The 26,051-nt window shown below is 34.4% G+C and overlaps 1 protein-coding gene across 1 annotated transcript in view; it reads left to right on the plus strand.

Moving 5' to 3' along the window:
* LOC106456897 (T-box transcription factor TBX20-like) overlaps positions 1–26,051 on the plus strand; it is a 50,362-nt gene that overhangs the window by 19,442 nt on the left and 4,869 nt on the right. The window contains exons 2-5 of the mRNA XM_013916267.2: positions 1,890–2,331; positions 15,328–15,601; positions 18,322–18,486; positions 19,425–19,501. Coding sequence (XP_013771721.2) covers positions 1,890–2,331; positions 15,328–15,601; positions 18,322–18,486; positions 19,425–19,501 — 958 coding nt within the window. The remainder of the gene's footprint in view (positions 1–1,889; positions 2,332–15,327; positions 15,602–18,321; positions 18,487–19,424; positions 19,502–26,051) is intronic.

Here is a 26,051-nt window from a genome sequence, read left to right on the forward strand (position 1 = left end):
GTTTTTTTGCAGGAATGGGTCACGAACCATGAATTGCCGGATTCACATCCGGGCATGTTAACAACTAAGCACGCCCAGTCCATCTGGTCATCTAGAGTTGCGTTGTTATTGCAGTCCATAACTTTCTTGACGCCAGCTATTTGTCATTGAACGTGTAATGGGTACAATGACTTGCGAGAAACATTCCTAATGTTTTACTCATCCTATTCATTCCAGTTCACCCCCTGAAGAAGGAAGTTTTACTTTCCGAAAATATTTGGTTGGGATTAATGAATTTCTCTTTCTGTAATACATCTACGTTTTTGATCCTATGTTATTTCTTAGTATAACGAATCAGAGACTCTACAATTATTTATGTTCCATACAAGTTGAAAAATATATTACCTTTCTCCTTATTTTAATATGGCTTACATCCATGACCACGGAATAAAACAATAATATCTCTACGTTTTATATCTACACACTAAGACAGACAGTAGAATGAGGTCAGCCTTTATTGTAAACTAACTGTCTATTGGACACCTTAATAGAGCAAAGGTTTGTATTAGCTTTTAACATACTAGAGTAATTATACAGTGTATGTGAGCACGATTCTAATACTGAAACCAAAACCGTTAGAAGGAATGCGTTCATTGTTCAGACTAGGATGTTTGAAAAGAGAAGTAGGATATAAAATATATTTCATTATTTTATTGAAACTGTCATTTTAGCAACCCTAACGTAAACCTTGTATTTCTAGATCAAGTTCTTTGTGTTTCTCTGTATCACAGCATCGAGTTCTTTTTTGTTTAACTAACACTGTTTACTTGATAATTGATGGCGTGTTATAAACAAACAGCTCACGACAAGGTTTGTAATTAGACAAACATTAATAATGAGCAGAATACAAAAAAAACAAAAAAAAAACAAACGTGCCCAACACGCACTCTGTATCATAAATTGTTCCTACATCATTTCCAGCGACATCAATGTAAAATGCTGAGTAGCTGCAAGTTGAGATGTAAATTGATACAATTGTTTCATACAGTTCATTGTTCACGAACAGCATACACTAAAGATGAACAATATGATATGTTCTCTCTTGATGGGATTATCTGTATCATATATATACGTACTCTGCTTTCCGCCTGAACACCTAATTTGAATAAATTTTACCAAACCACTAAGGCATATAGAGAGTCATAGTATTGTGATGAAAGATGTCTTTGAAAGATAAACTGTATATCACACAGAGCGATTATTATCTGAAATACCCCCAGTGGCACGGCGGTATCGTCTGCGGACTTACAACGCTAGAATCCGGGTTTCGATACTCGTGGTGGGCAGAGCACAGACAGCCCATTGTGTAGTTTTGTGCTTAATTACAAACAAACAAGTATCTGAAAACTTCAAAAAACGAGAGTTTTATTCAAAAGGAAGAATAAAACGAACTTTTTTTGCGTGCCTACAAAAATGTTATGTGATTTTAGATGTTTAATAGTATTTTAACAAAATTTGATAAATACAATTTTTAAATTCAAAAAGCATGAATACTAATAGACTTTAAACTGGGCGTCTTCCTTATGTCTGATTATTCATATATTATAATTTTTTTTTATTTACAAATATATACACTTTCTATGTTAATCTTCCCATCTGTATATATATTTATTATGATTATTAGGCTACTTTTCATTTTACCTTCCCTCTATAGAGCTAATCGTTGAATTAGATATTTTTGACATATATATATGTATATACGTTTTTATGTTTATCAGTTTCTTTCTCTAGAAGTATATTCAGGTCCACTTGTCAAGCTACATATGTGTGTGTGTTTTTGAATGATTGCATCATTAGTGATTTGTTTTTATGTAACATCTTCTGTTATTGACTCGTGATCGTTGTATTAGACATTTCAGAAAAGTCAGTAAGTCCACCGCTCGATTGCTGTTCTTGTGATTCTAAAGTAACCCTGCTAAGCTCACTGGCTACGATTGACAAAGGAAAGGTTACCGTGGAACATCCCCATCGTTCTCCGCCGCCAGGTTCCGATACTGACGACAACGATGCGAGATCGCCCCTGTCGCCGGACGAGGAGGAAGAATCGTCTTCTTCGGTAAACACGCTTTCTGATGAGAGCGAGGATGATCTCTCGCAGTCCGCGGCCGGCCTTAAACGGAAGACGAGACATACCTCGCACAAGAAAGCTTCTTCCAATCCGTACGCTAGCGCCCTCAAACCACGGTGCAACTGTGAAGAACTAAAAAAGGTTAAATGTTACTTGGAGAACAAAGATTTATGGGACAAGTTCTTCGAGCAAAGAACAGAAATGATTATAACAAAATCAGGAAGGTAAGTTAGATTTTGTTTTCTTCATAGCGTCTTTTTAACGAAAATACAACTTTCGATATGTGATGTGCAAGGTATTGTCACACACACTAGAGTAAGAGTAAGAGATTCTTCCTAACTGAGGGAAAACAATAACTCATGCGTTTCTGTAAACTATACTTAAATTTCTCCCGTCAAGAAAATACCCGATCGCCTCAACTTTATCGTATTATAAGTTGTTAAGAATTAAGACGTTAATACTTTTGTGGGGCCGTTTATGTAGAAACTTATTCAAATCTTAAAACAATTTCTATAGTAAGTTGTCTTTACAGACTAAACTTTCACAAATAAATAAATAAATACCCGTAACTGTCTTTATATACATTCAAAGGTAATGTATACTAAAGAATAATAATAATATGAATACATATTTGAATTAATATAATGAATAAATTATATTTCAAAAGAGTATTTTATAACAATAATTACAAGTAAACTGAATGTTTTGAAAGTCACAATAATTTATTTGATACTTCAAATTTCAATATATCATACATATTTGTCTGACAACTGTTCTCGTTTATTTATACAAACCATTCACAACTAACAATAACATCCCACCCTAAGTCTATATCAGTACATGTACTAAACAGCAATAATGTTTCAATTCAAATAGAAAATTAAATGTTTAGGAATGGGTTAGAATTAGTTAGAGAATTGAGTAGTTGATTTTCAGTGTTCACGCCTTATTTTACCATACAAGCAATATAACGTTGATATTCTTTTTACGTTAATTATCAAAGAGCAATTAGTACTGTTAAATTTAAACCTACACAACTTCTGTTTGCAATTACAACAAAATTAAAAGTTGTAACTAACTACTAGTTTTACTTTTAGTTGCAACTTACATATCCTGATCACTCGACAAACAGTCACTCGTAAAAAATACCTAATCTAATTAATGATAGTCTTGGAAGTGTATAACTTACGAATTTTACCCTAAAAGTAAAATCACACGCTGTCAGAAGCAATTTTTACACAAACAGTTTGTGTTACTTAGAGATGTATTTATATCGAAAACACACATAAATTCTTATTATTCCTCGATAGGCTTAAGATGTTAAGCAGTCTAAGGTCTAACTTTAGATTCGTAATATAAATAGGCCTCCTTCTTAAAGTTAAGTAACCCGTGCAGAGGCAGCTAACCAATAGAGGGCGAATTGTTTAGCACTTAGGTTTAATAATATATAATATTTGCTTTTATTAGTTTATAATACTACACGTTTAAATTTTAAACAGTAGAAAGAAACTAAAACAGTTTACAAAAGACTTAAAATTACTAGTATCAGGCTTTCAGTCCAGACTCAAATACTCTCGAAACAGCTCCACTGTTTATACAAAAACAAATAAAAGTTGTAGCAATAACAAAAATAGTATTGTATCTTTGAAAATCTAGCTTCCATTTGGCATGATTTAAGCATACCACAAAATATTCTTTCATTTGAAATAAGTTGGCGTAAATGTGAAAAAATAAACTCGGTGGACGAGCGTATCCATATACGGTTGCACTGCCGACTCACCATCGGTATAGTAAGGTATGGTATGGATAGCAGTATTAAAAATCGTAGAGTGTTTCATATCGTTGCAACCCCTTACTTTGACAGAGAATGAGTACAGGAGTCTGAGAAAATTAAAGAATACTTCAGGAAACAGCCTGTGTATAAGTCTGTAGTGACGACTAGTAAGGTTGGGGTGGGGAACACGTGTTTCAAGCTACGTAAATGAACTCCGTTTGGTCACGGTAGCTTTTAGCTTGTAGTAAAAGAACTTTAACCAAATAGGTTCACAGCTCTAACGAAACCTACACAGTTTCGTGAATATTTCTAGAACGAACAATAGTAAAGGCGACTTAAACGTAATGGAATTTAGATCATGTACTCTAGAGTAGGTAAACATATATATATATATTATACCAAGATAAATAGAAATACCTTTTTATATCTATATATACACACACACACATACATAGGTATGTACACACTGTTCAGCACAGTCAGCATGGGTCTATATATATATATACCATGTTACATATTACAATTTCCAATAGCCTAAAACTGAGTTAAATTGTAATTTAAATTTAGTAGTTAAATAAATGCCAATATGTATCCAATTTATGATATTTGCCAACAAGATTAATACACACAGTTTTCTTTGTTTTATATAAATATGTTTTAATACATATACAATAATACAATTTACAATAACAGTTATTACAAACAGCTACTACAAACAATGATTTATATACAAAAGTTTTACAAACTTACAAGTAATACAAAGTTTTATTTCTAGTCTGAAACTTCCTTGATGTCTTATCAAGGATTCACGATGAGCGAGTTAATTTCGAGTAGACGGAGGTACAATTCACTTAATAGCGAGCAAGCTAGCTTTGTAGTTCTCGCTGATCACACGTCGATTACAGGTCGAGTTTCTTTTACCGATGTCGTTAGGTAATGATTTCGTAAAAGTACTAATGTCTGATATGAATCCACTGAAGTTAAAGGATTTCTAATGTTCGAAATTTATAAATGTTCCTGGTCAAATATCTTACGTTTCCAGATTAATAAGCGTTATAACACTCACAGTTATAGTTTCCGAAGTTTATAACACAACAATTATAGCAAACCAATGATAGATACTGTTATTTAGGCGCGTCGCGTTGGTTATATTTATAGGCGTGTGGAGAGTTTCTCGAAAATTAAGATTACGTAACAATACAAAGCTACACTAGCGTTTACGTACACACATATATTGTTGATTCTTACACTCGAGAATCTTCTACAACTTTAGAGAACAGGAGAGAGTTTCGCAGTACACATTTAACGGTATACATTTTGTATTAGGTCGTCAAGAATTTAATGTCGTGTTTTGGAACACTTTCATTAACCACCCCCCCCCCCAAAAAAAACGTACATCATGTATAATAGTTAAACGGACCGCCTAAACGCCACGTTAGTGTAGCCTATATAATGTGTAAATTTAGTATACTCTAATCCCTTATAGTGATGACACACGACGAGACATACATTCGGCATGTAATGCTGTTTGAATACAAGAAGGGAAACAACGCCTCTGTAGCCACAAAGAATATCAAAGACGTTTACGGAAATGTTTTGAACGTTCGTAAGTGTCAACGATGGTTCAGCAAATTTCGTTCAGGTGACTTTATCCTTAAAAACTGTGATGGCAGGGGCCAACATGTTGGAATTGATACTGATGCTCTGAAGACGCTTTTTGAGTCTAACCCAAGGTAACACACTCGTGAAATGGCCCTGAAACCGCATGTCTCTCATGAAACAATACATCTAAGGAATATGGGAAAACTCCATAAAGAAGGTGTTTGGGTGCTTCACAAACTCTCCGATGATCATTATTTCCAACGTGTGAACGTTGTTTCGTCTCTTCTGGTGCATAATGCGCGTGAACCATTTTTGGACATAATTATTACCGATTATGAAAAATGGATTCTCTACGCGAATAATAAATGCCAAAAACAATGGCTCAGTCCTAGAAAAAACCACTTCCGACCCCATAACCTGGACTCCATCCGCAGAAAGTTATGCTTTGCATTTGGTGGGACATTAAAGGAGTAATTCATTTCGAACTCTTCAATCCACAGCGAACTGTCAATGCAGAAATCTATAGTCAGCAACTGGAACATTTAAATCAAGCCCTTCATCAGAAACGCCCTTCACTCGTCAATCGGAAAGGTGTTCTTCTTCTCCACAACAATGCACGTCCACATGCGACACGTTTGACGCAACACAAGATTATGGAGTTGGGTTGGGAAGTTCTCCCCCACCTACCATATTCACCAGATATGGCACCATCAGATTACCATCTTTTTCGTTCGCTGCAACACCATCTTAATCGGAAAACGTATGCAAATGTGAAAGGTGTTAAAGAGGACATCGACATGTTTTTTACTTCAAAGCCAAGATATTTTTTAATCAGGGCATTATCAACCTGATTGTAAGATGGAAAAGCATCATCGATAAAAATGGAGGCTAATTCATTTAATAAATGTTTTGTTTTGATATATAAGTTGTTCGGGTTTTTCCATCTAAAAATCGATATTAATTTCTCGACGACCTAATACATTTCTAAATATAAATTTAACATCGATATTAAAATAAATGTGTAATAATAAATCCGTCACATCCAACATAACTAGAAATACCTTTAGCTATATTTACACACACACATACATAGGTATGTACACACTGTTCAGCATAGTCAGTATGAGTCTATATATATATGTTATATCTATAAGTACTTACCAAAAAAGACAAACATACACATGTATTTAAGTGTGCCGATGTTTTTACCCTTTTTTACCTTAAGTAGCGTTTTAGCTCAACCAAATAATCTTAAATATATATATATAAACAGTGTATAAATCTTGGAAGCATACAAGATCACAAAGTGGTTAAACTATGAAAACTCGATATCCTGGGCGTAAATTAGGGCTTACTTGATTGGGGGGGGGGGAGGTAAGTAAAGCAGGTTACTGCAGGCGTGATAAGTAAAACTTATCTCCTCAGGGTGACGCCTCAATCTCTTTGATAATCATATACCTGTTATACGTCATGGTCAGAGGCTCTTGGAGTTCGGGTATAGTCGCTCCTTATCTCAAACTACTAACCAGAAGGAAATCAACGAGTTAGCAGTAATCGCCGCCACAAGGGCTTTGTTTGGTTTTCAACCGAATAATGCATTCGTATAACATACCCATAGCTAAAAGTTCTGGGCGTGTTAGCGGTATTGCGGCGCGAACCTTGGACCTTCTGATCATCAGATCGGTACGATAACTACTATGCTGGCCCAGTTGATGTCAAATTGAATCTTGCAAGGCAACAGTGAGGTGAAATGTAGTGCCTAAGAATCATATTTCATGCTGAATAACCAAATGCATTCTCGTCATTAAAAGTTTTGGTTTCACCTCCCTATAGTTAGACTGGTATATCAAATCAGCTACATTATTTACTGGGTTAAGTTTTATTTCTGGTTTATACATGTAGTCTTATTTTATCAGAAGTTATTGAAAATTAATGCATTTAGCTTATGTTTTTATCACAAGCTATTAACAATTCGTTTTTTGATCCTTGTCATAAGTGTGTTGAATGTAATCTTGTACAGTTTTGTCCAAGTTATTGGGTTTTGTTTTCCTCATTACACAATTCCTACGTGTTATTTAAAATCTACTTCCTTACCTAATTATAGGGTATTAATATTGAATCAAATTGTTTTTCCTAAGACAGATTTTTTAGTCATGTCAGCCATTGGTTATTCTTCGGTCACGTGCTTGCGTATCCCTTACTGCAAATTCTTCATAAAAATTCGCTTATGTAACATATTTATGTCTATGTACTTAAGATTAAACATTTCTGTTATGTAACAGGCCTTTGTTTTAATGAAAATAATGAATACAAATAGAGCTGAGAGCGTAACTACAATAGTATCGTATACAAAGTCAACCACAGTAAAATAAATATTGTAAACAATGGTACATAGATTAAGTCATGGTTTAAAGTAAAGTAGTAAACCATGGTAAAAAAAATAACCATGACAAATATAGAGAATAAATAACCTATGTTAAATAAACTATGATAAACAACGAGAGTACAAAGGTTATATATATAAACAGTGTACCATGATAAACAAAGAGAGTAAACATGTTATTTGAAGACAGTAAACTATGGTAAACAAAGAGAGTAAAATATGCCAGATGGAGACAGTAGACCATGGTAAACATAGAAAATAAACGCGTTATATGAAGACAGTAAACCATGGTAAACAAAGAGGGTAAACATATTATAAGAAAATAGTGAATCATGGTAAACAAAGAGAGTAAACATGTCGTATGAAGACAGTAAGTCATGGTAAACAAATGGTAAGTGTCGGTACACAGTGATAAACCAAAGCGCAGGCAGACAGTTAACTATGACAAACATTGACAAATATCCATAAAAAGTGTGGATAGTAAACCGCGTTATCTTGGGTAGGCAAAGCTACTAAATACCCAACAAGAATTAAATTATTATTCGCTTTGTTTAATAAATAAAGAACATTTATACTACTGGTATCTCTTTAAATGTCTTGAATTTTATTAACTTCCAAGGGACTTTGTATGGTGTGTTTATGTTCTCTTTTTTTGTTAATGTGGAAAAAACTATTTATGTTTTAGTGGTGATTCTAGAGCATAGCAAACAGGGGTACCCGTGTTTTTTCTCTATTTTTCATTTTCAGGGGATTGTCTACAGTGTTTGTTTTACCTATGCAATAAAATGCATCTCAAAGAAAACTGTGTATGTCAAAAACAACAAGACTGCATGTCAAATGAGGGGTGGTGGGATGACACCAGGGTTTAATGGAAGACCCTCCACCGTAAGCCATACTTTTAATACATCAATGTTTTCTTTCTTTGTGCTTTAAGTCTTCCCTATCAAGGTTACTTGAACAAAAGCTCCCATGTGGGTAGGGTGGTAACACGCTGGAGAATAACTTCTGTAGACATAAGATTAGCATATTTCTGCACATGCTCTGCATCTATATGCGGCCAACATAGTGATAAAGAAGAAGCTCCTTGATCAAATGATGATTCAGCAACAACGGGGGTTGTTAGTACATTAAGAAAACACTTTTTGGGTTTATACTTTTTATTAATTTTCGTTTTCTATTCATTTAAAATTCTCTTTCTGGTGTTGCTGACACTTAGCAATAGTTCGAAACCGCAGTTCCCAAATCCAACAGTTTTTTCTCCAACTTTTCTCCAAGTTCGTCTACAGTGTACATCGTCAGCTTCCTACTGTCGATGGAGCAGACCGAAAGCATTAGAAGGTTTGACTAGAATATCCAATGGTTTAACTATCACCCATCTCCAACTCTTGGGCTACTTTTGTCTGACCAGGTTGTGGTATTTGATCGTCTTCAGTATTATAGTGCACAACCGGCTCTAAAGTGCAGAACACGTCGGATCTATAGTCTGGGCACGTTAATCAGTAGGTCACGTCTGGTCTTTCTTCAGTATGTTATTAAGCCTAATAATCTAATTTCATGTTACGTTTCGTGTACCTTTGTGTGAATCGAACTCGTCCATAACTGACCTGTTATTTTTCATTGTGCAATAGTTTCTCTAGTTTTTACGAATGATACATTTAAGTGGAATTTGTTCGATAAACTGTATATTTTTTAATTAACATGTTGTACATTGCCTGCTGCAGACACGAGATAGAACAAACTAAACTTACGGTATAGCCGTTCTATAAAATATTTTCAAATTCCTAATACGTTTTACCTTCGCTTTTATTTCCTTATGAACCCATTTTCTCCCCCTCGGTAGTGGTATCTTGTTTTATTAAAGTCGATTTTTGCCACTATTTGCTTTACAGTAACAACATCTGCTTCAAGCAGGGACAAGAAACTTCTAGAAGTAGTTACATTCACCATAGGACGTGTAGCGCTGAGAACAGATGTTTCGACAGTCGCATGTTCTACACTTTAATGCTGTGTAATACGCTATATTTCATGACAGTCTAGGGTTCCTCAGTTTACCAATTTATAAGGCACATTTTAGACTGGAAGTCAGTCAATTTCACCACTCAGCTTCGAGTTCCCAACACGACAGTGAAATCCACACGACTGGTTCTATGAGTATATACACAACCTTCTGATGACAGCTGCTCTACAATAGCAACTAATGACTAACCATCACACTGCAACATTAAAGAAAAGAAAATGAAGTTCTCTGTCGTTTTTAAGAGATCTTTTTTTTATTATTATTGGTGGAAACCGACAGATTTTCCTCATTTTACATGTTCGTTGTTTGAGATGAACAAAAATATGTCAGTACGCTGGAAATACATCAGAAGAGATTGACAATACATTTGGTGTTGATCATATCAGACAACTTCACGTCGAGCAAAAAATTGTGTACTTTATACAAATTGAAACAACAAGTTTGAATTTATGAACATGTAAGAGAGAATAAACAACTAAGCAAACGTGACGCACACACACACACTCACATATACAGACACTATCTTTGAATTATTAAAATGACCAATCGTTGGGAAGAAAATGATTTAATGAGCATCGCCAGGGTGTGTTTTGACACAACAGCAACACGTCACGAAGTGGCCAAATAAGGCATTTAACACATAAAACATTGCATAAATGCCTTGTAGTATTTAATAATAGCAATAAGCTAAATTAAAATGCAATAATATATATATATATATATATTTATAGCTAGAGTGACGTCACAATATATTAGTTTTCTTTTATATCACCTGTGCCCCAATAGCTATTAATGACAATAGTTGAAAATCAAGGGTAGCTAAGCGCACAAAACATTCAATTAGGCAGACCAGTTTAATGGTTATTTTGGTTAAGTGCATTTCAAAATAATTCTCGTTTAGGTTTCCATGCGTCTTTGAAGTATAAAATTTAACGACTTCGTATATACTGAATATACTTTATAGTGCTTTGGCATAATGTTGACGTAATCTATATTTTATAGTTGTTAGTAGTTGCCATTATCAGTACTTTAAGAAAGTGTAATCTACTATTATATCTGATTGTTCCATTCCTCCCCCCTTACCTCAAAACATAAGTACATATTACTTCAATTTTGAGCCCAGTTTAACTGGCAACGATAATTTAAGAGTTTCCTTATCAGCGAAATATGTATACATAGGATAAGGTATACAGTGGCGTTTGCGGTAAGCTCTGGAAAGCTTGTATCGTGAGAAGTTTCATACTATATATCCTTTGAAACTTATATATATATATATATATTTGTCTTGTTTTATTTCTTTCCCACGGCTCGGGAATATGACGCCACCTAGTCGTTTTCCTAAGAACCTTATCAGTAATGGGTTATGCCGACTAGATTGGCGGTTTTCATTTAGCATCTTTGGCAGACAGGCTTCTAACCCTACATCCAGCAAGTTAAAAGATGATTTACGTCACAGACGAATTGCGAATTCAAAAAAGGCTTAACTACACCACTTTGATAATTTCTGTAATGATAAGACATATATCTTGATGAAATGTTCTATACTTTACGTTAAAGAATGTTTTAATAATTTTTTTTTCACTCAAATGGAAATAACAGGTTTGATAGGTTGAATACGTTTCCCAGAAAACAAATTCCGATTATAGTTCGTTGTACGTCTACTGGATTTTTTATTTTACAGTTCTTGTATGTTCTAACAGTCAAGAACAGTTGGTTATACGATAGATACCAACTGCTAAGGAGAGATCAAAACATATGTTGTATGTGCATTTGTGTTGTTGTATGTGTGCACTGTGAAAAACACGAAGTTTCCGTAACACTACAAAAAAATAATTACCTTTAATACATTTTCAGGAAAATATTTTACCAAGTTCCATTTTTTAATGGATTTTTTTAAGAATCTTCATCAGAAAACGAATAATTTCCCTAGGGGTATGGAAACATACTCCGTTTTTAATAAGATTCCTTAAAATAGTTTCTGTTTAAATAAGGAACTCTATAAAACGTTCCTAAAAAATATGATGCCGGTACTTGTATGGATTTATGTTTTAAGTTTTTATTGTGTCTAATGTACAAGTCTTTTACATAGTATTCAATTTGAAACTTTTCTTTATTTTCCCAGTCTGAGTCTCCTCATCTACTTACACACACGCTGTTACTCTAACTACAAAAAGTTCGTCAGTAATTTTCTGCCGGCACCTGAACTAGCTTATGTTTAAGACTAACGTATTGGCACACTAGGTAACGCACTGATCTTATAAAGAAACGATCCACGTAGAGTGCAGACTAACATATTGGCACACTAGGTAACGCACTGATCTTATAAAGAAACGACCCATGTAGAGTGCAGACTAACGCATTGGCACACTAGGTTACGCACTGCTCTTATAAAGAAACGATCCACGTAGAGTGCAGACTAACGTATTGGCACACTAGGTTACGCACTGCTCTTATAAAGAAACGATCCACGTAGAGTGCAGACTAACGTATTGGCACACTAGGTTACGCACTGCTCTTATAAAGAAACGATCCACGTAGAGTGCAGACTAACGTATTGGCACACTAGGTTACGCACTGCTCTTATAAAGAAACGATCCACGTAGAGTGCAGACTAACGTATTGGCACACTAGGTTACGCACTGCTCTTATAAAGAAACGACCCACGTAGAGTGCCTTCGTAATAGATGAGAGTACGAAAATTATTTACCTCGTGAAAATACTATGTTACCATAGGAACACAGTATTCCCCATCTCCAATTATCTTTGAAACAGGGTGGCTACATTTAATTAATTTCCACAGGAAGTTTGATGCACACTTAAGAACAATAAACGGGAAACTTCAACCAGTTTCCCGAGTGTCTTATAACCTCTCGGTAGTTTACTTGCACAACCGAGAAACAAACAGAGATTCGTTTACATTATCTTAACCTCCCAGTAGTTTACTTGCACAGCCGTGAAACAAACAGAGATTCGTTTACATTATCATAACCTCCCAGTAGTTTACTTGCACAGCCGTGAAACAAACAGAGATTCGTTTACATTATCATAACCTCCCAGTAGTTTACTTGCACAGCCGTGAAACAAACAGAGATTCGTTTACATTATCTCATCTTTCCGCGATGCTTGGAAATCCTCTAACGCTTTACTTTAAACTACGATTTACTTCGCTCGAAGTTCATCTTCCAAAGTAAAAAGTTTCACCTGTGTTCAAGAGTTTACTATCAAGAACAAAACATTAGAGCGTTTGAGCAGTGTAATATACTCATTATCTTTCTGTATTACAAAAAAAAAGTTAAAAAATCGGAAATTTATAAATTTGTCATTTTTAGACCACCCCTTAGTGTGCTGTAGCCAAATGTTTCACCTTATTTAAAAACTTTGGGGGGAGGGGGAGTAAAATTCATCTTATTATACAGGGCGGTCCATATGTTATATGTCCTATGTTTCTATATGGGCATTTGATTTGTTGAGCATCAAGTGTTTTGGTCCTTTCTCCATTCGTGTGTCTTGCTTATCCACTGTTCACATATACAGATAAGTCGAAAACAGTTGAAAATTAAAAATAATTAGCCTAATGGTCTGGGGCTACTAACTGTTGTTATCAAAATATTAAAATACATATATATCTACCAACAAATATATGAAGTTTATAGGTATAACACTTATTTCGCGTATAAAAGATATTACCCACGTGGTTAAGGGCTAAAAACCGAAGTTTGATATTAAGACTTTCTCATCGATCATGTTAAGATTAAGCAATAAACAATTATACATGGTGCACAATGTGCAGGAGTCACTACAGTCTTTCATTAATAATAACACATACCCATTTTCTTATACATATAACTCTATAACGATACTGGTTGTTCGATCTGAAGCTTAACATGAAGAAGACGGTCGATGTAGCATTGCAACCATCTTAGTCTTCTTGAATAGTTTCAGACTTCTCACTAGCCGCCTTTATTTTCGTCGTGTTTAAATTATGACATTCTATTTTAGCAATTTTTTTTTTAATTATCTCGATGAATGAAACGGGGAAATATTCACGTCGTATGCATTTATATATCGTGTGTTAAGCTTTCGTTCCCTTTTCTGGCTGAAAATGGATTCTTTCTTAAATTGTATTCATTCTTCGGACATCACTTGAGGGATTTACTCTGCCTTAAAGACATAAGGCTGAAAGAAAACGGGCAAGAACTATGTAGGTTGAGAGAAAAAGGTAGCAGTGCTGAGGATACTACCTGATAACGAGTTATTCTTGGTTACTTAAGTATGTGCAATACGACGTGCAACAAAGTCAAACTATCTAAAACAATTTGGCAGATATCCATAAGAGGGGTTTATCTTGCACTATAATTCTATCTCTATTCACGGGATGAAAATGGTAAACCTCATATTTAAAATGATTGTTTTTTTTAAAGACCTATAACATAATTGCAGAATATCTCGCAATTATCGTGTAATTTATAAGATATTATAATTTTAAACTAGGATTATCTTTATAGCTATTCTCTCTCTCTCTCTCTATCCAACTGTTTAGAGTGAAATCGTAACTGTAAATTTAATATATGTTATTTGTAACTTTTATAAACATTTTTTTTTCGTTATTTTGAAGTTTTAAATCGGCACGGCTCTTAAATGTCTCTTAGCTACATAGAGATAAAGCACCCAAACAACAGCTGACCTAATCCCTCTCATACATTTACGGTTATTATTTTAGATAGCATTTATTTTTTGTCTGGTATTTTTTGCTTGCGGGAAACACCGAAAAGAGATTATAAAGAGAGTAACAAAGAAACTTTAGACTTGTCTTATATGTTAGGTTTAGTTACGAGTTTTTAAATATATATATATATATATATATGTATGTGATCTTTATTAAATCATTTTTATTGAATTCTGCCTTCTGTATTCTATCAATTTCATATGTTTGTTTTACCCCTTTTATTTCTGCATTAATAAGAACACTGAATAAATTATACAAAAACACTGTCTTACATATTGCTATAAGAATAGTGATTACTTGTTCGAGTTCATTCAAAGCTCATATAGAGCAAAATAAATTTAATAGTTTTATATAAATAAAATATAATGAGAAAGCTTTTATGCAACTCATATAGAACAAAGTATACTTAATGGTTCATATAATGTATATTTAGAGAGCTATTAAACAAATAATTTTAATCAATGTGTGTTTTTAACATGTTAGCAGTCAGCATTTAACACTAATGCTGTATCAAATTAGTAATTCGAAATGGTAAATATCCTGGCTCCTTCACTAGCCACATGAAGATACATAGTTCATAAGGAATCCCAAATAAGCTTCAAATGTAATTCATTTGGTTTTTACTCGTGAATTTCGCTTAGCTTAGTGTTAATTTTTATAATTTCTTCCCCTAAATAATACTTTAGTAATTAGTGTCTGTCTATTTGCTCTGTTCCAGACGAATGTTCCCTACCGTTAGGGTTTCTTTTACCGATCTCAACCCAAATAAGAAATACTTCGTGTTGCTTGACATTGTTCCGGTAGACAACAAGAGATACCGCTATGCTTACCACCGGTCCTCGTGGCTAGTTGCCGGAAAAGCCGATCCTCCTTCCCAAGCACGTATCTACCTCCACCCAGACTCCCCTTTCACCGAGGACCAACTGAAGAAACAAATGATCTCATTCGAAAAGGTTAAACTGACCAACAATGACATGTACAAACAGGGGCACGTAAGTATTAAAGGAAATTTGATTTAAGTCCATCTTTAATTAGAAAAGACAAAAAAGCCTATAAACAGCAATGATAACGTCTGATCAGACTAAGCTACATACTTAGAGAGAAAGTAAGAATCAGTCTGGCTATCAGTATAGCAAATTAAGCATATGTTTCTTACGCTCCTACTTATAAAGATTAGAATGGGTTTCAGGGTACCCTCACTGCTAACGATATTTTCGGCTGTAATCCTAATAATATCTCACAAGGATGGCACAGCTTAGGAGATTTAGGTTAGTCTTAAATACAAAATCTAAGCTAACAGTGCAAAACAATCTTTATAATAAAAGTGTAATAGTAAACAATAAACCAAAATATAAAGTAATTACAATATAACCAATAGCATAACAATATAGCAATAAATAAACGCTATGGTATACTTATGAATTATTTGCTATCTAACAGATTTTAAGTAAAGTCTCAAAAATAAATACATAAATAAACTCCTTATAACAAATATACACACATATGTACTGGGATAGCAAATAGAAGCGTGTTTTTCACTCTCAAGCTATTATTCTCCCTGTGTGATTACCGTTTCATGGCATCGCGGTCTATCTTACAAACGTAGGATTTAAAGTTCTATCAAATGAGAAACTCCAATGTCTCAATTCAACTCTCTATACTGGTGTTAAATAGAACAATAAAAGCTGTAGGTTCTTTCAGCTCTTAAATGTATGTTCATTTTTTCAAACCCAGTTTTTGAAATACGAAAAATCTTATCTAATTGTTTTCTGTAGGTTCTTTCAGCTCTTAAATGTATGTTCATTTTTTCAAACCCAATTTTTGAAATACGAAAAATCTTATCTAATTGTTTTCTGTAGGTTCTTTCAGCTCTTAAATGTATGTTCATTTTTTCAAACCCAATTTTTGAAATACGAAAAATCTTATCTAATTGTTTTTCTGTAGGTTCTTTCAGCTCTTAAATGTATGTTCATTTTTTCAAACCCAATTTTTGAAATACGAAAAATCTTATCTAATTGTTTTCTAAATCATTCTGTCTTTTCTCTACCTGAAGCATATCCCTAACTGTGCTACACCAGAACTGTTACATATTGATGTGCGATTCTAACAATGAATCTCAGTGCACATTGTTTTATTTTTGGTAGAAATGAATGTTTTGAGCTTCTCGATTAAACTGAAATTAATTAAAAGGTATTGAGGATTTTGTGAAACTATAGACTCGCATTTATTGTAAACAAAAAAAACTATGTTTCGTCGAGGGGGAAATATTTGTTGTAAATAAAAACTATGTTTCGTCGAGGGGAAATATTTGTTGTAAATAAAAATTATGTTTCGTCGAGGGGGATATATTTGTTGTAAATAAAAACTATGTTTCGTCGAGGGGGAAATATTTGTTGTAAATAAAAACTATGTTTCGTCGGGGGGGGGGGAATCTCCCTTCTGTACAAAACATTATCTGCTTTATTTTTTTCACGTAAGACTAATGGCGGTTCTGGACAAATGCACATAGCCTTGCTTTGTATGGTAGATTTCACTTAGTGCTAGATAAGAAAGTTGTTATTGCGTTATTTAAAAGGACACATAAAGGTGTGTTTTCCCATTTCTCCATGAAAGTTTTCTCGAGCGTGCGAAAATGGGGAACAAGAGAAAAAAAATTATAAGATAAGACTTTAGCGTGTAGTAATAAAGAAAAATTGGAAGAAAGAAAATTGAAATAGCCATGTGTGCAGCTACATCACGTGATCAGTCACGTAATGAAGAGAGATGGGACAGCTATTACTTTGTATATGGCGCCAAGAAAACTGACCTATCTTATTGTTTTGGCTTTCGTCCATGGTGGACTCGGCAAGAAACACATCGAAATGAGAACTGTCAAGACCATCTTTATCACGTGACTTGGAAAGCGGCAAGGGATAAAAAAAACGGTCACGCTCATCGCTACTATACCAAATGATTGGCTTTGTCCGTCATGGTATATCACTTCTCAACACGCTATATCGTTCTCACCTTCCTTATACTGTAACTATGATGGTTTCAATAACAATAGTACCACTATGTGACGAGTACTAATACGAAAGCTGGTATCAAACTCGTAGTGTCGCTGCCTGAATTGAAATTTAAAGATGACCTTCAATGTTAGGTTGAAGCTGTTCTTTATTTTCGTGATCAAAGTACTTCTGAACTAGAGTGAGCCATGTAGCGTGTAAATATCCATTGTTTTGAACCATCAGATTAGGCCTATATTTTACAGCTTTGAATATTAAGATATTTTGTTATTGTATCTGGAAGTGCGAGATATGACCTTGAGTCTCTTATACTTACTATATTTTTACTAATCTCCAAACGCATTAAAATTATTCATCGAGTTTTTGTTTTTTTTTCTGTTATATATACCAGTTCATTTTATAAACGTTGTCACGGCAACTGGAGTGCTCTGTTTATAGGTAATTTACTGCTGAATTTCGTGATACTTAACAATAAACGATGTTACTATGGTGACTGTCCTGACTTGTTTTTGATAATGTTAATTCATTCTAACCTCTAGACGTGTACAACTTTACGTTCTTCTGGTTTACGTACTACTCCGTTCGAATGAAACTACCATTCTGGTTGAATTTCAATATATTTCTCGGTACAGTAGCTTAAGAAAAAATTGGCGAGATTTATTTCACAGATAACATTGTATATGTTATTTTCAATATAATTTCTTCAGATTGTTCTGAATTCGATGCACAAATACCAGCCAAGGATACATCTCGTGCAGAGGAATGATTTGTCTGCGACGACACCAATAAATGACTTAGAAACCGAAGAATTCCGAACGTTTGTCTTTCCCGAAACAGTCTTTATAGCAGTAACGGCCTACCAAAATCAGCTCGTAAGTATGAGACGTAATAGAGATTTGAAGCAAACCAATGTATCCGTAGAATGTAAAGTTTTAAAGCATGAGTTAGAACATATTTTAATTCGTAATGTAACACTGACACGCATAATTATAACATCATTAATACTTTATTTCATATAGATCATTTTAGTTTTCTAAATTAAATCGGTAAATTTACGCTGATAACAGATATTTTTAAAAATAGTTAAATAGTCATTGTTAAAGTTTTTTTTTTTTGGAGTAGGATTAGAATAAAGAATTAGGAAAGTGTCTCCCAAAAATGGCTTAATTTAGCTGGAGTTTCTTACCATGGTTTTCTTATACAGTTAGATTGTATACCGCAAAATCTGAACGTTGTAGAGGTTCCAGTTTTATGATAGTGCTTATTTCAACGCGAAAAGTAAGCTCGCTGTTGATGTATGTAAAAAAAAATGGAATAAAAGGGGACTTTTGATCATTATTGGTACCAATTAGAAAAACCCGTAAACGATAATATGATGTGACTAACAAATCCACGAAAACAAGAAATTTGATAACCTGGTTGTTTTCAGGGGGCAGACTTTTAAGCTAACCACCCAAGTTAACAAATTTCTTGTTTTGTGGTTTAAGCATCAAATCCTTTTTAAAAAAAATCAATATTTTCCTTCAAAGTTTACTATTTCCCCCACCTGTATTCTCCAAAACGTCCCCGGTGGGACAGCGGTAAGCTTATGGACTTACAACGCTAAAATCCGGGGTTCGATTCCCCGAGATGGACCCAACAGATAGCCAGCCCAAATGTGGCTTGGCTCTAAAATATCCAACAACGAAGTTATTATTGTATGTAGTTCAGTGTACGTGACATTGTCGTAATTAGAAAAAGTATAGAATTTGAATTTGAAAACATATATCTGCATATATTTTCTAGACAAGCGTGTTTCATTTTCTTCTAGATCACAAAGTTGAAAATCGACAGCAACCCCTTCGCTAAAGGTTTTCGGGATTCGTCCCGTATTACAGAAATGGAAAGGTACGTATCGTAAGGGTTCTATAAATGGCAGTCTGAACATGACCATCTATAACTTTAAAGTGATAGACTAAAGGGAAGGCAGCTAATAAATAGCACCCACCGTCAACTCTTTGGGTCTGACCGAATAGTGGAACTTGAGTAAATATCCTTAAAAAAATCACTGAAAGTGCATATTATGTATAACAAAATAATGAAGATTTTATATTACTCAGTATTATATTACTCCAGGGAAATGAAACTATAAGATTTATAGTTTACATCCCTTTGTTTCCAGAGAAAATTGACAGTCAAGAGAAGTTTAATTATTTAGGTGAAATAGCTACTGAAACAGCTTAGATAACTGGTAGACAAAGGCTGACATTTTGTATTCTAAAGTATTAAAGGGAGAAAAAAATTTACATGATCACACAAAACAAGCTTAGAAAACTTACCATTATATCATCTCCAGCTGAAGATAATACGATTCGAATTTCAGTTTATCTTGGGGCAATAAAAACAAAGTATATTTTGTTATGAAAACTATGTTGCCCAGTTTCTCTGTTCAGTAAGTTTCAGAAGCTTTCTCTTTCTTTTTCCAGTCGCGATTCTCTTTTTGGGTTTAGTCCTATACATTCTTGTGAGTAATTATTTACGTTATTTTTAAAATATGAGACCTGCATAACACTGCATTTACATATTTCGAATTGGGCATTAGTGTTAACTTTTTTGTTGTTTTTTTTTTTAAGAAACTTGTATTGGCAATAATTTGAAAGTTCGACTCCAAAGTGTTCTTGTATTTTATAATATTTGCATCTACGTTGGTGATGTTGCACTTAAGTACGCTTCATTTATCTTTAATAAAGTTTTGCCTCCCCTCCTCAGTGACACAGCGTTATGTTTGCAGACTTACAACGCTAGAAACGGGGTTTCGATACCCGTGGAGGGGCAGAGCGCAGATACAGTGTAGCTTTGTGCTTAACTTTCAACAAATAAACAGTAAAGTTTTTATTTGTCTACACTTATCAAATATTAATCTTTAAATTGCACCGACAAAACTTGTTACAAAGAGCTCTAGTTGTCTGACAAGGTTATCACATAACTAATATTCTACCTTTGATATTGTCATCTTTTTTTAAAACTGTGCTTCTTATTAGTAGCATTTTTTTGTACCCGGACTACCCTGTAACGCAACGCCTCATAAAGTGAAATATTAAGTTGTTTTGTAACTTTTCTATTTTTTGTAGCAACAACTAAATATGACACTTTCTTGCATATTTTCAGAAGGATATAAATGATTAAGATACTTCAGGGAGAGAATGTTATGATAAATATCTATGTTGTCAGAAATATTAAAACAAATCGCAGCCAAGTAGCTTTGTATCAGCATAAAGGTGGCTGGCAAGGAGGGTTGTTTGTGTTTACAAGGGTAAACTTCCTTACACGTATATGGGGCGTCACGGTACATTGCAAGGTTGTGAGAGGGGGACGAGTAATTCTACACTAACACTTCTGCTAACAGGAAGAGACACAGTCACATTCAGTTCTATAATATTGTGACTGAAATGAAAACCCGTGTCAAAAACATTAGAAGTCCTCATGATCAAGAGACGCACGTGGACGTTGGACGGCTTGCGCTCACGTGGGAGGTCTTAGCAATGAGAAGAAACTAATTCACCACATGCCTCCAGTAACAACTACGAGAATAACTCTCTGCCGAAGGAATTTCTCGGAAGACAAGATTATGTGTGGCCAGAGTTATGTATTGGAAGAGTTATGAGTTGAGTGTAAAATTTTGAAAGTAGCAGTTTTTATCTATCACAACAACACTATTATGACTAATGTATCACAAGAATAATCGGACTTATCGTCAATTACTATATGAACATTTATGTATCTATTTTTGGATATATATATATATATATAAATAAAACAGTTTTCAGTGCTTTCATGGTGATCATTATTCTTTCGAAGACAAACGATTTGTTCAAGTTCATCAAAGTACAGTCGTGAAAAATTATCTGTTATCATGATTAACAATTTCCATAGCGATCCATCACGCCCCTTGCCATATCCATGACCTGTGGCTACACAAGTTAACATTCCTGACCCTTTTGATGTGACTTGCAAGTGCAGATGGCACCTAAAATTGACCCCTTCTGGGAAGGTGACATTGGAAGACTTTCCGACGAGAAGTTCTTGTATTCCGCGATTATAAAAACATGTAAGACAAACAATTTCAGTGTTTAAGAAAAGGGAATACCTGTAGTGTTATATCGTACTGGTGTAGCAAGGAAAGACGTAAATCCAGCAAGAAAAAATTGGTTATTCTCGACCGGCCATCAGTTGCACACTGGAGGTAGAGAAGAAAGTTAAATAGCTTGATACTAGTAATAATACAAGAACAGAGTCATCCTTTACAACTGAAGTAGAAGCTTGTATTCGATCTGTAAGAAACGTAATTAATATAAATATATGTTTAAACGCGACACACACTCTTCTTATCCTTAAGCACACAGCGGAACAGTAGACCAACTTTCGAAAGCTCTGATAACATTAGCCAAAATGTGGCAAATTGAAATATATGATCAGTTAGACGAACGTAAGTCTAGTTAAGTGTCTGGACAAGTTATCATTATCCAAAGCATCCAGTCACATTTCCAAGTAACCATCCCAGTTTCTACTCAAGACGAAAATGCAAGTAGGAATTTATGCTATACCATTCACAAACGTTTCTCGTGGACTTTGTGCCTTTACATTACTCAAACGAGCTCTCAAAAGTTGTCGTCCATGCATGGTTGATGAATTTTGGATAGTATGTACACAGAGGGAAGGACAGTGTTGACCTCACTGTATTGCAATACAATAACATATAAATTGATTTCCAGTAGTGGAAATTTCGTAAAAAAGGAATATTCCATAACTAGGGCTATAGCAAGGTTGGACACATATGAAAGTACAACAGAAAAAACGTACATGAAGACTGAACACATTTGAAAGAAACAGACATACAAATGGTACAAAGCAACCAAAATCTGAACTTAATTAGTCTTTTATGTTATTGTTATCTGGAACTGTAATGAAGTTGTGAATATTTCATTATATCACTTTTTTTAGTAATCAGGCCTCCAGTACCATTATTTTTTTCTTGTATACAGATAAGACCAAATCAATACATGCGTCACCTTTGGTAGGTCTGTGTTCTCCAATGTCGTACTACTGATGAAGCATTTCAACAATAACAAACACTGGAGGGGGCTACAGAACAAGAAAGATGAGTTACGCTACTAGTGTGTCACCTTTGGTAGGTCTGTGTTCTCCAATATCGTATTACTGATGAAGCAGTTCAACAAAAACAAACACTGGAGGGGCTACAGAACAAGAAAGATGAGTTACGCTACTAATGGGTCACCTTTGGTAGACCTGTGTCCTCCAACATCGTATTACTGATGAAGCAGTGCAACAATAACAAACACTAGAGGGACTACAGAACAAGAAAGATGAGTTACGCTACTAATGGGTCACCTTTGGTAGGCCTGTGTCCTCCAATGTCATATTACTGATGAAGCAGTGCAACAATAACAAACACTGGAGTGTTTGTTATTGTTGCACTGCTTCATCAGTAATACGACGTTGGAGGACACAGGCCTACCAAAGGTGACACACTAGTAGCGTAGCTCATCTTTCTTGTTCTGTAATCTCTTCAGTGTTTGTTATTGTTGAACTGCTTCATCAGTAATACGACATTGGAGGACACAGGCCTACCAAAGGTGACACACTAGTAGCGTAACTCATCTTTCTTGTTCTGTAGCCCCTCTCATCTTTCTTGTTCTGTAGTTCCTCCAGTGTTTGTTATTGTTGAACCGCTTCATCAGTAATACGACATTGGAGGACACAGACCTACCAAAGGTGACCCATTAGTAGCGTAACTCATCTTTCTTGTTCTGTAGTCCCTCTAGTGTTTGTTATTGTTGCACTGCTTCATCAGTAATACGACGTTGGAGGACACAGACCTACCAAAGGTGACCCATTAGTAGCGTAACTCATCTTTCTAGTTCTGTAGTCCCTCTTTACACTACTAATACTATCCAATTTCACACGCTTATAACATAAAACAAGTCAAAAACAACAGCGACAAATCATTAAAATTGATTTCCATTGAAAGTGCACTACACCATAATGCTGACGCGCATGGCAAGTGTTTATGAAGAAAGAGGGGAAGAACATTAATTTATGATCACATTAATATTCATTTATATCCATATCCGGTTCAAGTACTAACTCAATCAATTCTAAAAGTGGCGTTTCACCGTCTTTAGATAGCTGATTTTGTTATCTCATAGAAACAAGGTTTTCTAAACGAAAATCTCATTGAATATGACAAGCATATGTTCGGATCGTCCCATAACAATGATTTAATATACTTAGGTAAATTCATAAAATATTCTAATAGTGTAACCATTTTTTTTACCTCACATAATACGAACTTTTGCATTGCCCCCTTTTTTCATTCTTTGACACATACACGCTTTATATGAGTCATTTAAAGATTTCTGTAAAGTGCCACCTACATGAGAACCAGGCAAATAATTTCAATGAAAACATAAAAGCTACACAGCTGTATCTTAATACTTCCTATAACATAATGGCTTTACTTCCAATGTTAAATAAATATAGTTAATAAGATAATTTTAAATTATATAAACATGCATTCTCAGAGGATGTTTTTCTGTGTGTTTGTCCAAAACATAAGTACCACACTATTTGTTCTCGAATTCCAAATTTCCCTAACATTGGTCTAGTCTCCAGACTTTTCCAAATTAAAGCATGATCATGGAGATCTTGTTAGAACAAGAAATTTTATCAGTGTTGCCTAGTCTTATATTAGCATTGTCGAATCTGTTTACAAGTAGGCTTACTATGAAATTCAAAAGTTCTAAGTATGCACGGAGTAGGGACTTGTAATAGCCAATAGATTTGAGAAACTTTAGGTCATTTACAATGTTGGGGATGAATCCATAAAAAACAATACTAGTAATAATGAAAAGTGGAAAAAATGGCACCTTGCTTTCCAGTGCACACAAAAAACAATAGAGCAAAAACAGTATGTCTATTTTTTTTTTCACTTGCCTATGCTACTTTTCCCCGAATGTAAATCTCACCAGTGTCATTTTTATCACAGTTTGCATTGTTACTGGTGCCATTATTATCAGGTTCTGTTGAGAATAAATTTATTAAATTTTTTTCAACCATATTATAGAGTATTCTACATTGCTTTCAATCACGGGTACTAGCCACACAACTACAATACAAAAATGAAACCTCCTCTAATGAACATACTCGCAAGCTATTTGTTTTCATTACACTACAGTGTATGACATCACTGCTGACGTAGTGAACATGTGTACAACCAGAACAGATTTGAAACACATGATAATAACAGAAAAAAATGCTGAAACTCGAATTGAAAACATTGGAATTTGATACAAAAAAAAAGAAAACTTCATTAAATAAATCGTTAAAAAGAATACTAATGTGAGTTTCATTTTTTTCGAAGCGTACTTTTACGAACTAACGTATATCCAAAATAAATCATGATGAAACATTCAAGAGCATCAAAGTTATGTACATGTAAACATTATACATGTGTATTTATCTGTACATGTTTACATGTATGTATACAACATGAAAACCATTTTTGTAGTCTAGTTAAGTTTCTTTCTTTTTTTTTCTGTGCCCTACTCTATTATTCGGGTATGTTTGAGAAGTAGCTCGTGACTTGTCTACCTTTTAAACCTGTCTATTAGAATAACGCAGTCTTTAATTCAGCATCAACCGCCGCTTGCCTTGCCGCCAGAGGACTCGGGTGTAACCCAGAGAATCTGTCAAAGTTGATTAACGATTAAAGAAGTTGTTATGGTTACCAGACACTTCTGTAGTTCTTGTTCGAATGTTCGACCTACTGTTGTCCGAATGGAGGGTTTGCTTCTGAAGATGACGCATGCCTCGGCTTTAGCCAGTTCTTGTTACTTTTCTGTATATATATTAAAAAAGACTGGTTCGGTGTTTAAAAAGCTTATTAAGCTGAAAAGTAATTAACTTTTTTAGCACGTTGTTTTAATTATTTTAATAATCTTTTAATGACTTTCCACACCTATTTCTTATGTCAATATAGACGTGTATATTGTTGTACGAGTCTAACAAGTGGGGTATACACTTACACATTTCATTATAGACTATGAAATTAATATACTTGAAGTGCAAGGTGGCATGTCGAAAATCCTGCTAAAACACTTGACTTCGATACTCGTAATGGGCACGGCATAGATAGCCCATTTTATAGCTTTGTGCTTAATGCAAACAAACAAAAGAAGTGCAAAATATAAACAGTTATTAAAATATGCTTTTTATAGGTAATAGAATTATTATAAAATTATACGCTTATCGCTCATACAACAATTTAAAGTGGCATTGTATTTAAAGTATCGTTTGTTTTAGCATAAAGCTGCAAAATGCATTGAAACGAAAACCCAACATCAAGAAATAAAGTTAGGGTCAGGTTAGTCGTGGGAGG

This window comes from Limulus polyphemus, unplaced genomic scaffold, assembly GCF_000517525.1.
Source record: "Limulus polyphemus unplaced genomic scaffold, Limulus_polyphemus-2.1.2 Scaffold269, whole genome shotgun sequence".
Lineage (NCBI taxonomy): Eukaryota > Metazoa > Arthropoda > Merostomata > Xiphosura > Limulidae > Limulus > Limulus polyphemus.